Source organism: Cydia splendana, chromosome 27 (assembly GCF_910591565.1).
Source record: "Cydia splendana chromosome 27, ilCydSple1.2, whole genome shotgun sequence".
Lineage (NCBI taxonomy): Eukaryota > Metazoa > Arthropoda > Insecta > Lepidoptera > Tortricidae > Cydia > Cydia splendana.
In genome coordinates this window covers 7,427,709-7,441,664 of record NC_085986.1, presented here as the reverse complement: position 1 = coordinate 7,441,664, position 13,956 = coordinate 7,427,709, and the positions used below count along the sequence as shown (strand labels likewise).

General features: G+C 38.1%; 1 protein-coding gene across 1 annotated transcript; it reads right to left on the bottom strand.

Annotated features, from left to right (window-relative positions):
- Nucleotides 1-1,931: 1,931 nt before the first annotated feature.
- Nucleotides 1,932-13,719, bottom strand: LOC134803818 (serine protease 27-like). Its single transcript, XM_063776655.1, has 6 exons — nucleotides 13,143-13,719; nucleotides 5,575-5,682; nucleotides 3,874-3,994; nucleotides 3,077-3,229; nucleotides 2,481-2,609; nucleotides 1,932-2,137 (listed from the first exon to the last, which is right to left on the bottom strand). The coding sequence occupies exons 1-6, from the start codon at nucleotides 13,416-13,418 to the stop codon at nucleotides 1,932-1,934; spliced, it is 993 nt and encodes a 330-aa protein (XP_063632725.1). The 5' UTR covers nucleotides 13,419-13,719.
- Nucleotides 13,720-13,956: the final 237 nt, after the last annotated feature.

The window sequence follows — 13,956 nt, the reverse complement described above, 5'->3', positions numbered from 1 at the left end:
ATTAGTAGAATTTAATTGCCTAGTGGTGGAGATATTATTGACCGAAATACATGAAACCGAGCGGTCGAAATTAAAAAACCGGGCAAGTGCGAGTCGGACTCGCGCACGAAGGGTTCCGTACCATAATGAAAAAACAAAACGAAAAAAAAATGCAAAAAAAAAACGGTCACCCATCCAAGTACTGACCACGCCCGACGTTGCTTAACTTTGGTCAAAAATCACGTTTGTTGTATGGGAGCCCCATTTAAATCTTTATTTTATTCTGTTTTTAGTATTTGTTGTTATAGCGGCAACAGAAATACATCATCTGTGAAAATTTCAACTGTCTAACTATCACGGTTCGTGAGATACAGCCTGGTGACAGACAGACGGACGGACGGACGGACGGACGGACAGCGAAGTCTTAGTAATAGGGTCCCGTTTTACCTTTTGGGTACGGAACCCTAAAAATCGGGAGGCGGGCGAAGAATACGGAACTCTTGAGTTGAGTATAATTTACACTAGACAGTTTTAACAGTTTGTTCTGACCTTAGACCTCTGTCACTAACTGTCATCAACTGTTATGTGTTATGACGTTGACGATGGCATACTTTTACATGAAAACAATAACAGTAGAAGGTACATAATAGTTATTTACGATACAAGTGCGTAAAATAGGAAACGCAACGAGAGGCGAGTTTTAAAACACTACCGAAGGGAGTTGCGAATTACCTATTCGCACATATATCATACGTTTTACAGTAGGTACATATGGCCCTATAGGGTGTCGTAATGCACCAGATGTACTGTAAAATAATTAATGTAATTTTTAAACGTACCATACAGGGTGTAAAGTAAAAGTGGCGAAGACTGTCTAAAACCTCTTTTGTAGCCTACTCTTGCGTTTACACATACCTACTCGGTCGGTAAAGACAAATTTCGGCCCCCTTTTTACCCCTTTAAGGGATTATTCCCGTGAAAAACTATGGTCCTATATATTTATCCGGGACTGAAACTATCTCCGTATATCTTCATATACCAAATTTCATCTATGCGGTTCAGCGGTAAGTATAACAGAACATTTAGCGCCTACTTTTGAGGTTCAACTTTTAAATAGTTATAGAACATTGCTCTTATAATTTTAGCAGGCGTTTCTAGATTAACGCATTCACTGCCAGGGGGCGTTGCCTAGGAACAAACCTGACGGTATGACGGTGGACGCATATGTGCGTCGGGGGCAGTGAATGTGTTAATAGGTAGTTAGGTATTTCTAGAAGAACAAATAGGTAGGTACTATTTAAAAGCATTATAGGCAGAATTTTATTTGGGAAGAGAGAGATACAGTGAAAACTGGATAAGAAGGATCTCAAGGGACGAGCAAATGTGTCTCACTTAAAGAGGTATTCCCCTTACCCAGGGTATCAGTTAGCCAGGTATAATATACATTTCTGTCTCAGTTATAGAGTGTTTTATTAACAGAGGTGAGAAAAGAGGTTATTTCAGCTATAGAGGTGGTAAATATAGTACATATATGGAGTTAAGAGTGACAGAGATAGCACTACAGCTCCGGAGTCAGTGAAAAAGTCTCATTAAACACAAAAAGGAGTGTACAGATAAGGATGACACGTTAGACCGGAGCTTCCGGCGCTTACTTTTCTATATATGACATGATAGGCGATCACGTGATGCTTTCCATAGAAAATGATGCGCCGGAAGCTTCGACTCGGACACGACATGGTGTAACGTGAGTCATCCTTTAACCCGTCGAACGCCCATCATACAACAAATTGATCCATATATATCTGTAGTAACACACGTCTGATACTGAGTCGCTACGACCCAAATTGAGTTAGTATCACACGTGTGATAATAGGGCGCTCCACGGGTTAAAGGGCCACAAGTACGTGACACCCTTAGAGCTACGTTATAAATGGTATAAAATAAAGTTATATCTATAGTCTATGTCCTAAAGCACTCGCAGTCTTTGTGATCCAGTCCACGTAGGCAGCGACCCTCGTGTAGACCCCTGGCCGGGCTCTCCGGCCGCAGCCGGAGCCCCAGGACACGACCCCGTGCAGCTGCCAGCGACCCCCGTGGGTGCAGGCCAGGGGACCCCCTGAGTCGCCCTTGCACGCGTCTACACCTCCTGAGAGTATGCCTGGAAAAAAAATTTTTCATAGAAAGAATGTATTTTTTTTTTCTTAAAGTATAGTATACTTGTACTATATACTATAGTATACTGAGAGTACTATAGTATACTAATAAATGCTTCGTAGACAGTCAGTACCGACAAAGAGAATTAAATAGATACAGAGTGTTCTCTTCATAGTCAGGTTTGAATTCACTTAAAAACTATTAACGTCACCGGTACCTTTAGTTCCTTACTAATATACTAGATGGCGTTTTTTTGTCTATGGTACCGACTAGGCTAGGAATGGCTAGAAGGCCGCCGAGCTTATAATATCTAACACCCTTACGTAGCCATCCTAAATGATACTTACCTGCGCATATCATAGAGTCCAGAATCGCCTGCTGCCTCCCACCGAGGATCTGGTCTTTTCTACAAGTAGCCAAGTCCAAAACCGGCACGGCGGCGGCGCGCAGCACGGGAGCGAAGCTTTCTGTGCTCTCTGGCGGTAGAAATAAGGTGGGTTTTAGATTGCATGGTAGATTAACGGAAAAAGAAAGGTTTTTACACAAAAAAAACAATCGACGTCGGTTTCTAGGTAATACGGTCTTAAACTTACTATATAAGTACCTCAGTTCACACTAAAAGTTAAAACGCACGAACAACGCATCAATATGTTACATCGGTCTAAAGTCCTTGTTTCAAAACGCACCGAAAACGCACGAAAATCGCGGCAAACATAATAGGTAACGCACAAAAACGCTTCCAAATGCTTTATCGCTCTAATTCTAATCGCCTAGTGTCAAAACGCATAAAAATCGCGCAGAAAACGCACTAAAAACGCAGCAAGTCTTATTATTCTTCTGGTAACTCAATCTCAAATATTAAAAACGCAGTAAAAACGCACCTGTCAGGTAATGCACGGGAGTAAGTATTATCTTAAAAACTAAAGACGCGTCAAAAACGCACCTGTCTGGTACCCCCAGCCGGTGACCGCACACCACCTCCCCGTACTTTCCGCGCCTGCGTCAGGCAGACATATGGGGCGGACGTGGGAGTTGAACTGCACGTGGTTGGAGCGGGCCACTAGGATTAGGGCTATGTCGTTGCTGTGGGGTCCGTCTGGAAAAGGAATCAAAAATAAAAATTATTACAACATTGTACCAGATATCGCTGCCGCTGGTAAATCTGCGCGAACTTCGTGTTAACAATTGTGTCGCACTGTACGTCTACCATCAGTTTTGACATTGACATATACGCTCACGTCTACGTAACTTACTTTCTATGCATCTCGCACGTACTCGCATATGCGAGCAATAGTGCAAGCGAGATGTACAGAAAGTAAATTACGTAGACGTGAGCGTTATGTCAATGTTAAAACTGATGGTAGAGGCTCTGGACCGAGAACAGTGACGCTGTCTTGTGTCAGATGTACAACTGTCAGATTTCGCATCCACATCAAATCAACTCTTGATTTAATCGCATGTTGATTCTATCAAGTTTTGGGTCCCTTTAGAATTCAGCGGTCGGCAACCTTTTTTTGCGTAGTTTTAGTAGCGTAGTTAACGATGAGTAAGTTGACCCGGGCCGCACTTTGTTAATATTTATGACTTTATCAGACATTGTCGTTTCTCAATATTACATAGCCAGAGAGGCTCGCAGGCCGCAAGTGACAGTTTCACGAGCCGCATGCGGCCCGCGGGCCGCAGGTTGCCGACCGCTGTTTTAGATAGTCCAAGCGGATCTTAGAAGAGGGGTGTACTCACTTTTTCTGAACTCAGGGTGTGGGACCACCTTCTCCACGAGGAACCGGTGCTCATGCTTGTCTTGGATGTTCAGACGGTGTTCCCCCATCACCAGGCGGATGCGTTCCACTTGCAACGGGTGCTGGAAATAATTGGAACACATTTACGAGACACCCTGTATACTGGGGTAGTCAAGAAAGAGGTATGGAAGAAGATGTAAAGGTATGGAAGAGAAACGTCTTTACCTAATTAAGGATGAGTCTCGCTAGAACGGCCCGGATCCAGGGCAACCGCCACTTTGTTTTCTACGACAGGCGACCGGTGATCACGTGATGCTTTCTATAGCAAATGACGTGTCGGATGGCTCGGCCTGGGCTATAACCGCGAAAATCGAAGTTCGCAAATTGCGGGCATTTTTCTCTGTCACTCTAATTACGCCTTCATTGGAGTAAAAGAGAAAGATCCCCGCAATTTGCGAATTTCGGTTTTCGCGGTAGCCCCTCTGGGCACGGCGGCCCGGTCTAGCATGAGCATAGAGAAATATAGTAAGTAAGACAATAGATGTAGCACCGACCGGAAAGTCTAATGCTCAACAACATAAGACTTTTCACGCCACACACACAAAAGGTCCTTTTTGGCGCAACTTTTTCCTTCAAAAATAAAATTAGGTTATTTATAGGACCAATTTCTCGTTTAAAAAAAAAGAGATGTCAAAACCATTCATTCATTCAGTCAGATCATTCGATTTACGCTTAAGGCGTTTTTTACTTTTGTAGTTGTTTATGGTTTTTTAGCAAAAACTCTTCTAAGTTTAGAATCAGTTTGAAGCAAACAACAGAAAAACGCCTCTTAAAAGTGATAAAAAACCATCAGTCTCTTCTTCTTCCTCGCGTTATCCCGGCATTTTGCCACGGCTCATGGGAGCCTGGGGTCCGCTTGAAAACTAATCCCAAGAATTGACGTAGGCACTAGTTTGCTAAAAAACCATAGTTACTAAGTTACATAAGTACTAGCCTCGCGGGCTAGTACTTATAGTTATGCAAATATTTTCTTATTTCCTCGCAGTAGTCGTGAAAAGCACTATGTAATGCCTCGGCCGGAAACGCTAAATATGGACTTGTATTATTTGAGGGGCCTCCACTAACGTGTCGGCCCTCAAACTCACTCGTCCATCTTTTTGCGGTTTTCCGTCCTCTCCTACAATGTACTATTCCGGTCGGTGCTACATCTATTGTCATTTGACAGTACTACTACTACTACTTAAAGTACTGATAATTTCGCTACTCGATGCTAGATATAACACTTTAAACTCTCGCGTTTTGTACACATATTTAATTACACAAACGGGTCTACACAGCTGGTGCAACTCAGCTGAAACGTCGGAATTAAAGGTAAAAACAATGAAATTATGTCGATGCTAGATGTCTACTATGAAAATACTAGTTTTTTGGTACCAAAACTGATGTATGGAGTGAGCACTCTTGTCTTACTATATTCCTCTATGGCATGAGTCATCCTTTACTTGCCAAATTTCATAGTTCTAGGTCAACGGGAAGTACCCTATAAATTTTGATTCCCTTGACAGTGTCGAAATATACGTTTTTTGCGGCATAAATGGCCGTTTCTTATTTTTGCGTCAACTTAGAAGTCTGATTTTTTCACAGCTTCAACGGGCTGTATACCTGAATATAAAATAAAATACAATAATAAATTAATAGGTACTTTGTCGAAGCAGTGCGCCGCACTAAGCACCAGGCGCTCCGCGATGACCGCCCCGCCGCACTGATGCTCGAAAGTCAGCTTCTCTGTGTCAAGCATTTGGATTTCCACCTGAAAAATTAAGACTAGCATTGAAACAAGTGTCTCATATACATAGCTGGGCAGAAGTCCGTTAATCCGTTAATCGTTAATTAACGAAGTTAAGTTTTCGAGTAACGGATTAACTTTTAAGTTAACTTTAAAAACCTGTAACGGACTTGTTAACTTCCGTAAACTTTCCTTAAGTCCGTTAATCGTTAATACCTAAGTACCTACACACACCAAGGCCGCGCGCTGCCGCGCCGCGCTGATCACGTTCACATATTTTTATTGGCTATGCTATTATTAATTAGTAATGATTACCATGTTAGATTAGTCTTTAATAAAAATCAAAATTTATGATTATTTCTACTAGTTTTATTTCCTATTGCGTATATTTACGATGTCGAGTTAACGATTAACGATTAACTTTAACTTCCTATAAAACTTTTGAAAGGTAACGTTTTAACGTTTAACGAAGTTAACTTTTTATCAATATTAAACTTTCGTGAGACATCATTTTAAATTGTTTATACGACAACGGTTTCACTCACTTGAAACCGTTGTCGTATAAACAATTTAACTTTTTATTTAACGGATTAACGATTAACGAAGTTTACTTTTTGATTAACGGTGCCCAGCTCTGCTCATATACCGACCAAGCGTTAGTGAAGGTCTCCGTTTCGGCTTGGGCAAAAATTCTTTCGACGAAACGAGTACTTATGTAAAAATTGCCTAAATTTTTTTAACATTAGCATCCTGTATGCCGTGTTCTGTTTACCCTGTACTCATAAAATGACTTAAAATAACCGATTGCCGTAATTATAAAATGGAACCGTTGGATCGAACGAGCACAATTATAACTGTAAGTACTTATAAGAGTTTAATATCCTTTATCTTTTCGGTAGCCATTTTTAATAAAATACGTGGGTTCCGTACGTACAGCAACATAAAAACTAGTTTGATGTATTCAAAGGGTAGGTACTTAAATACACAATACAGTGCGTAGCGGCCCCCTTTTTTAAATATATTTCGTTAAATTTAAATAATCACGATTATTATTATTATTATTTAGCACGTTGATGGGCTCTTAAGGATAACTACAGTCTTTCCCCTCCTTATCTTTGGTTATATTGACACTGTAAATTTCATTCGATAACGTGACATGACGTACGCGTTTGCGTCAAGTGTCATTTTGTATGAGATTATGAGTTTCCAAAACGTCCCGCTTGGCGCGCTGTTCAAAATCCCATACAAAAATAGACATAACGCAAACGCGAACGCTCGTCACCATATCGAATGAAGTTTAGTTTAGGTTCTGTTGTTCTTTATTTATTATATACTTTGTTTATGTATGTAGGTAGCATATTTATATACGTTAATAATTAGGTAAGTATACTCATTTATATATATTTGACGTTTATATTTGACATTTATATTTGACGACCGGTCTGGCCGACCGCTACGAAGCCGATGGTCCCGGGTTCGAATCCCGGTAAGGGCATTTATTTGTATGATGATACAGATATTTGTTCCTGAGTCATGGTTGTTTTCTATGTATTTAAGTATTTATATATTATATATATCGTTGTCTGAGTACCCACAACACAAGCCTTCTTGAGCTTACCGTAGGGCTTAGTCGATTTGTGTAAAAAAAAATGTCCTATAATATTTATTTATTATTATTTATTTATTTATTTATATACTTATCTTTTCTTTGCACCACCTGACCTATTTCATACCTACTAATCCTTATTTTATTTGCTCCATCAGTACATATATTAAACTAAAAACAACATTATTTTTACTTACAATACAAGCTATAACACTTCCTGCGATCGTGAACTTTTAATATCTGGGTTACGTTACACGCGCTTATCGTAAGTAGGTATATGTGACGTTCCACGGGTAAAGGTACCTTATGGCAGTTGGCACTTACGCTAGTAATAACGACGCTCAATTACAAATGGGATGCTACGTGACGTAAGCGCCGACCGCCATAAGGTGCCTTTTCCGTGGAACGTCACGTATACCATTGGCGACCATTTTGGACCAAAAAATACAAAATACAAGAAAATTATTATTTTACACTTATACTCTTACGCCCAGCGGACAGCGGTACCCTAACCGCGAACTTGCCATATCTGGGTTACGGCATTACACGCCTTACATAACAACCAGTTCGGATGTCCAGTAGGGTGACCACGGACATGGTGCAACGTAAGGATATTCCTTTTTTTTGTCCTGTTTTTTTTAATTACTATAAAAAACACGTTAAAAACAGTTCAGGAAATGTGTCGGGAAGTAAATGCATGTTTCGGCTGGAGTCGCAAGCGTCCATGGGCCCAGTAATCGCTTACAAACATTGCTCCCGAGTGAAATACAACATTTTTTAACACACAAACACAAAATAAAAAAAAACACAAACGCGAGTAAAATACTACTTACTGTAAAACATTAGAAATCAAATCGAAATAAACTTTTTAATATATACTTATGTATATGTAATTCAAAATCTGGTGACCGAAGAGCTGGCAGCTTTCTCACACAACGTATTAGCACCGCAATACATCGGGGAAATGCTGCCAGCATCCTCGGCACCACGCCAAAGGGCCCAATTTCTTGGTACCTTGTGACTGAGAATGTCACAGTTGTATACTACGCTTTTTTTTAATTATGGGAATATTGATGTTTATCTACTCAGGATCACGCGCTCTTTCAATCCTAATAAGATAAAAAAAAGTGTCCCAAAGTTTCCAATACATTTTTCTTACCTTCCATTCCATTCTTCTTCTTCTTCCTCGCGTTATCCCGGCATTTCGCCACGGCTCATGAGAGCCTGGGGTCCGCTTGACAACTAATCCCATGATTTGACGTAGGCACTAGTTATTACGAAAGCGACTGCCATCTGACCTTCCAACCCAGAAGGGAAACTAGGCCTTATTGGGATTAGTCCGGTTTCCTCACGATGTTTTCCTTCACCGAAAAGCGACTGGTAAATATCAAATGATATTTCGTACATAAGTTCCGAAAAACTCATTGGTACGAGCCGGGGTTTGAACCCGCGACCTCCGGATTGCAAGTTGCACGCTCTTACCGCTAGGCCACCAGCGCTTCCATTCCATTACCGTCATAAAAAGTTTAAGGCTGCTATTTAACTGATCACCAGATTTAGTATTTAATATTTAATACCAAAAAAAAAAATACTTTATTACCACCCTAAAATAATAAATGATCACCAAAATTGTAACACCATTTTAATGTGAAATGATTACCAATTTTATTACATTTTACTATCCTATTAAAGGAAATGACACCAAACTAATCATTATTAACCCAAAAATTGTAAACGATTAAGTACCAAACTTCAAACCCCATTTTAATGTGAAATGATAACCAAATTTATACATCTTGCTATCCTATTAAATAAAATGACACCAAAATAATCATTGTCAACCCAAAAATAGTAAATGACCACCAAAATTAGAACTCCATTTTAATGTAAAATTATAACCAAATTTTTTAATCTTGATATCCTATTAAAGCAAATGACTCCAAAATAATCATTGTAAACCCAAAAATAGTAAATGACCACCAAAATTGTAACCACATTTTAATTAAAAATGTGCAAATATTTAATATATCGTTATCCTATTAAATTAATTAATCCACTTCGTCACCTTTTTCTAACATAACCTAACCCACTTTTCTAGTAGCATTTCGTTTCTGTATGGGTTGCAGTTCAAACCTAACCTAACCCACTTTTCTAGTAGCATTTCGTTTCTGTAAGGGTCGCAGTTCAAACCTAACCTAACCCACTTTTCTAGTAGCATTTCTTTTCTGTAAGGGTCGCAGTTCAATCCTAACCTAACCCACTTTTCTAGTAGCATTTCGTTTCCGTATGGTTCGCAGTTCAAACCTAACCTAACCCACTTTTCTAGTAGCATTTCGTTTCTGTATGGGTCGCAGTTCAAACCTAACCTAACCCACTTTTCTAGTAGCATTTCGTTTCTGTAAGGGTCGCAATTCAAACCTAACCTAACCCACTTTTCTAGTAGCATTTCTTTTCTGTAAGGGTCGCAGTTCAAACCTAACCTAACCTAACCCACTTTTCTAGTAGCATTTGTTTTCTGTAAGGGTCGCAGTTCAATCCTAACCTAACCCACTTTTCTAGTAGCATTTCGTTTCTGTATGGGTCGCAGTTCAAACCTAACCTAACCCACTTTTCTAGTAAAATTTCGTTTCTGTATGGGTCGCAGTTCAAACCTAACCTAACCCACTTTTCTAGTAGCATTTCTTTTCTGTAAGGGTCGCAGTTCAAACCTAACCTAACCCACTTTTCTAGTAGCATTTCGTTTCTGTAAGCGTCGTAGTGCTAACCTAGCCCACTTAACTGATAGCAGTTCAAACCTAACCTAACCTACTTTTCTAGTAGCGTTTCAGTATGCTACTAGAAAAGTAGGTTAGGTTAGGTAGGTATGCGGTGCGGGGTACGGGTGGTTGAGCGGGAGGGGCTAGTAATTTTGGCATCATTTTACTTTATTTGGTAATATGTATACATTTTTTGGTAATCATAGTGGTTTATTTAGGTGAAAATATCGCATTAATTTGGTCTTCAAGATTTGGTGATCATTAATGATTTTTGGTGATCATTCAATATATTTGGTAATCGAATACAATTTGAAGTGCAGTCGTAATTAAAACGGTGGTACTTTTAGGCCTTATTTTTTTGGAGTTCAGTAGTTTTTTTTGGTAAGCATGATTTTTTTATTTAGGGTACCAAAGTATTTTATGGTGGTCATTATATTTGTAGCCAAAGGTTAATATAATAAATGGTACCAGAATGAAAATAAAAATCTTGAGACACTTTTTGTCTTATTAGGATCGAAAAGGCCCCTGATTCTGAGTAGAAATAACATAATAATGTCCAAATAAAATAAATTAAAGTATGGTGTACCTACATTTATACTTACAACTTTAAATAAAATGATCCGCCGTTTTGATTAAATTATGGCTACCCTCTCAATATTTTGACTGATACTGATCGATTATTGCTCATAAAGTACCTACCGGTTCTTGCTGAGACATAACTTTTCAATATACTCGGGCAAGCCAACGTTGTCAGTAGAAAAGGCGCGAAATTCAAAATTTGTATGGGATGAATGAATTACATTCATAAAGTGGGTATGCACTTTTGCAGCTCGCTGTACATACAAGTAAAAACTTTGGATTTTTTTTTTAATCCTATTTTGACACTATTTTTCATTCCAAGTAGAAAAATATTGCGATTATTTTTCTAGTTACCATTATTATTATTAGTCATTAGTATTTTAATTTCCGTCACAAGTAACGCAAAGCTAACAGCATTGCATAAAAAAAAAAAAAAAAAAAAATAATAGTTATTTGTTTTACATGGGGGCAAAGTAGTTGTTTCACCGCTCGTGCTAATATTGATACCCGAGCAAGCTAAAGATTCCAAAATTGAATTCGAAAAATGGAATCTTGAGCGTTGCGAGGGTTTCAAAGCACGAGGGTTAAACAAAATTTGTCCCTGAGTGAAACACAAATTTTTCACCACACCAACCGAAGAAAATATTAAATGTAAAATATCAAACAAAATCAAACCAAATCAAATCCAAATGAATGTTATTAAATATTTATCATCCGAAATCATCATTTAAAAGTCAATTGTAACAGCAAACATAAGAAAACAACTCAAAATTTACATTCCATTACTTTGCCTCACATGTGAAGAAAATGCAACTTTACTAAAATTTGCTTTGGTGAAAAAACAATTATGGCGGGAAAAGTGAAAGCGCGCTGAACAAACTGAACAATTACTGAACGAAACAAAAGATGGATGTCGAATTACTTTAAAACCTCTGAGTTGACCAATAATGGACCTTATGTTAATGTACTAAGGTTGTGACTTGTCAGTTGACAGTGGACGATGGTACAAAGTGTACAAACTTATTTTTGCCGCCAACTAAAATGCTAACGTTCAAGATTATGTATGTGCCAGTGAATTTGCTCAGTAATTGTAGAAAAAACTATATGGCGTCCTTTTTGTGGTATAAAAAAGCCAGTATAATAATTAATAACTATACCTACATAGTATTAAAGAAAAATTGCAGCGTAAACCCTGAAATAGTAGTTTGTGTTACAAGGGATCAAAATGATATATTTCCGTCAAGGGAGTACATTGAATCCTGAGCGTAATGAGGGATTCAAGTGTTAACACCCAAGACGAAATAATTTTGATACCGTGTGAGTGTGACACATACTGCTTTTCACATCAACTATGAGGAAAATAAAAAAATCTTAGTGTTGACACAATCTGATGCTTAAACAGATTATTTAAGCTAAAAAAATAATGTGCAAAAACAATTAAAAATAGTGTGCTAGAACAGAAAAGTGCTACTTTGGTCCCTCCTAGCAGGGAAGAAAAAGCCCTTTTTCGAATTGGTGATGTGAAAAATATATTTTGGTATAGTGACAAAATATCACAATAATGATGAGTAAAACAGTGCATTGTAATATTTTCTCGCACGCTAAGTAAACTTTGTATTGCTAATTTTAGCACTCTTTTGTTAAATCCGTGTGCTTTACGTGTTGCCATAACAATTATGTAATTGTTATTGTTGTGCTTAATTATTTGTTTGCGGTTACGCAAATTGGACACTTTGTATGTATATACACGGTGGCCAAAAAATAAGTGCATTCCCGTTGCCAGGGAGATTTTTCGGCCACCGTGTATGTATGTATAAACTCTTGATTGTACAAAACGCAAATATGAAACAGGATAGGCAGTACAAAGGCGAACTAATCCCTTTAAGGGTTTGTGTAGGGTATTTGCAAAATATGTTACCTATAGGTACTGTGTCAATATTGTTAAACAAAAATGGAGGACCCGAGCGAAATCGCCTTTTCATACAAATGTGGACTACATTTTCCTCTCTGGATATTAACTTTATCATTGAAAATACTTTGACACAATTTCTTGTATATCAACCACAGCTATGACTCTACGTTTGATTATTTCGAATTCCTAATAATTATTATAAAAGTTAGGAGCATTAAAAAAATTGTATGATCTCTGTTTTTCGATCCTAATTTTTACAATAATCAAAAAATATAAAAGGTCAAACGTAGAGGCATGGCTATGGTTAATATACATCAAATTATGTAAAAAGATTCTCCATAATGTCAATATCCAGAGAGAAAAAGAAGGACTACGTTTGTGTGAAGAAGCTCCCCTTTCCTCTGAAATCAACAATATCTGGAAGACCAAGCTTTGCTCGGAAAACATATAAAACTCAAAAATGCGCATTTCCCAGAGATAAGGCCTAGATCGATTTTACGCCCCCAAAAACCCCCATGGAGGAAATTGCATCCAAATCGTTAGAGCCGTTTCCGAGATCCCCGTAATATATAAATACCTAAATAAATATACAAGAATTGGTGGTTTAAAAATATTAGATGTATATTCATACCTGCCAAGGAAAAGCTCCGTACGGCGTTTCAGAACCACCAACAATTTTCGCCATTCTTCTCGGATTAAAATCTACAGTCCTAGTACCACACTGCACCTTATTCACCTTACTTGGCCTTTGCAACAAATTCTGATTAAAATAACTATTGGAAAAACTAGAAAACGCCTTCGAAGGCCGCGTCCTATTCCTATAAAACTCCATGTGATTTACACTATTCGCAAAATAATTCGCATTCGAAAAACTAGCGTACATTAAAAAAAATACTACTGGCAACATTTTCACTGTTTAAAAATTTTTAATTTAAAAGTAAAGTTTTGGCGCGCTTTAGAGATGTTTACATTCTTTTTTCGAACGTGCGCGCCTCGCGACTTTCAAATTCGGAATGGAGGATGATTTAATCGAACTCTATAGCTTTTTTTACAGATCTGTGTCACTGGTTCGAGCATTGTGTGATAAAAAAAAACTATTGTCAACGCTAATGATCTAATTTGAAATGATGGTTTTGAAAAAGGAATCCGATTTCTTTTTATCTGTGTCGTGTCAATGGATAAATAAAGTAAGAGTTGGAAAGTGGATGTAAACATAGAGTTAGACCAAGAAAAGTCTGCAGCGATTTTGATAGCCCACGCAGTTCAAGTGTTATGTATACGTCATAATTTCATAGAAGTTTGACGTTTAAAATAACACTTGCACTGCATGGGCTATCAAAATCGCTGCAGACTTTTCTTGGTCTAACTCTAGCACTTTTGACTTAGATAAAGAAAATAGGTTGAAAAAAACATGTGCATACGTCTGTACTACAGTCATTATCAAT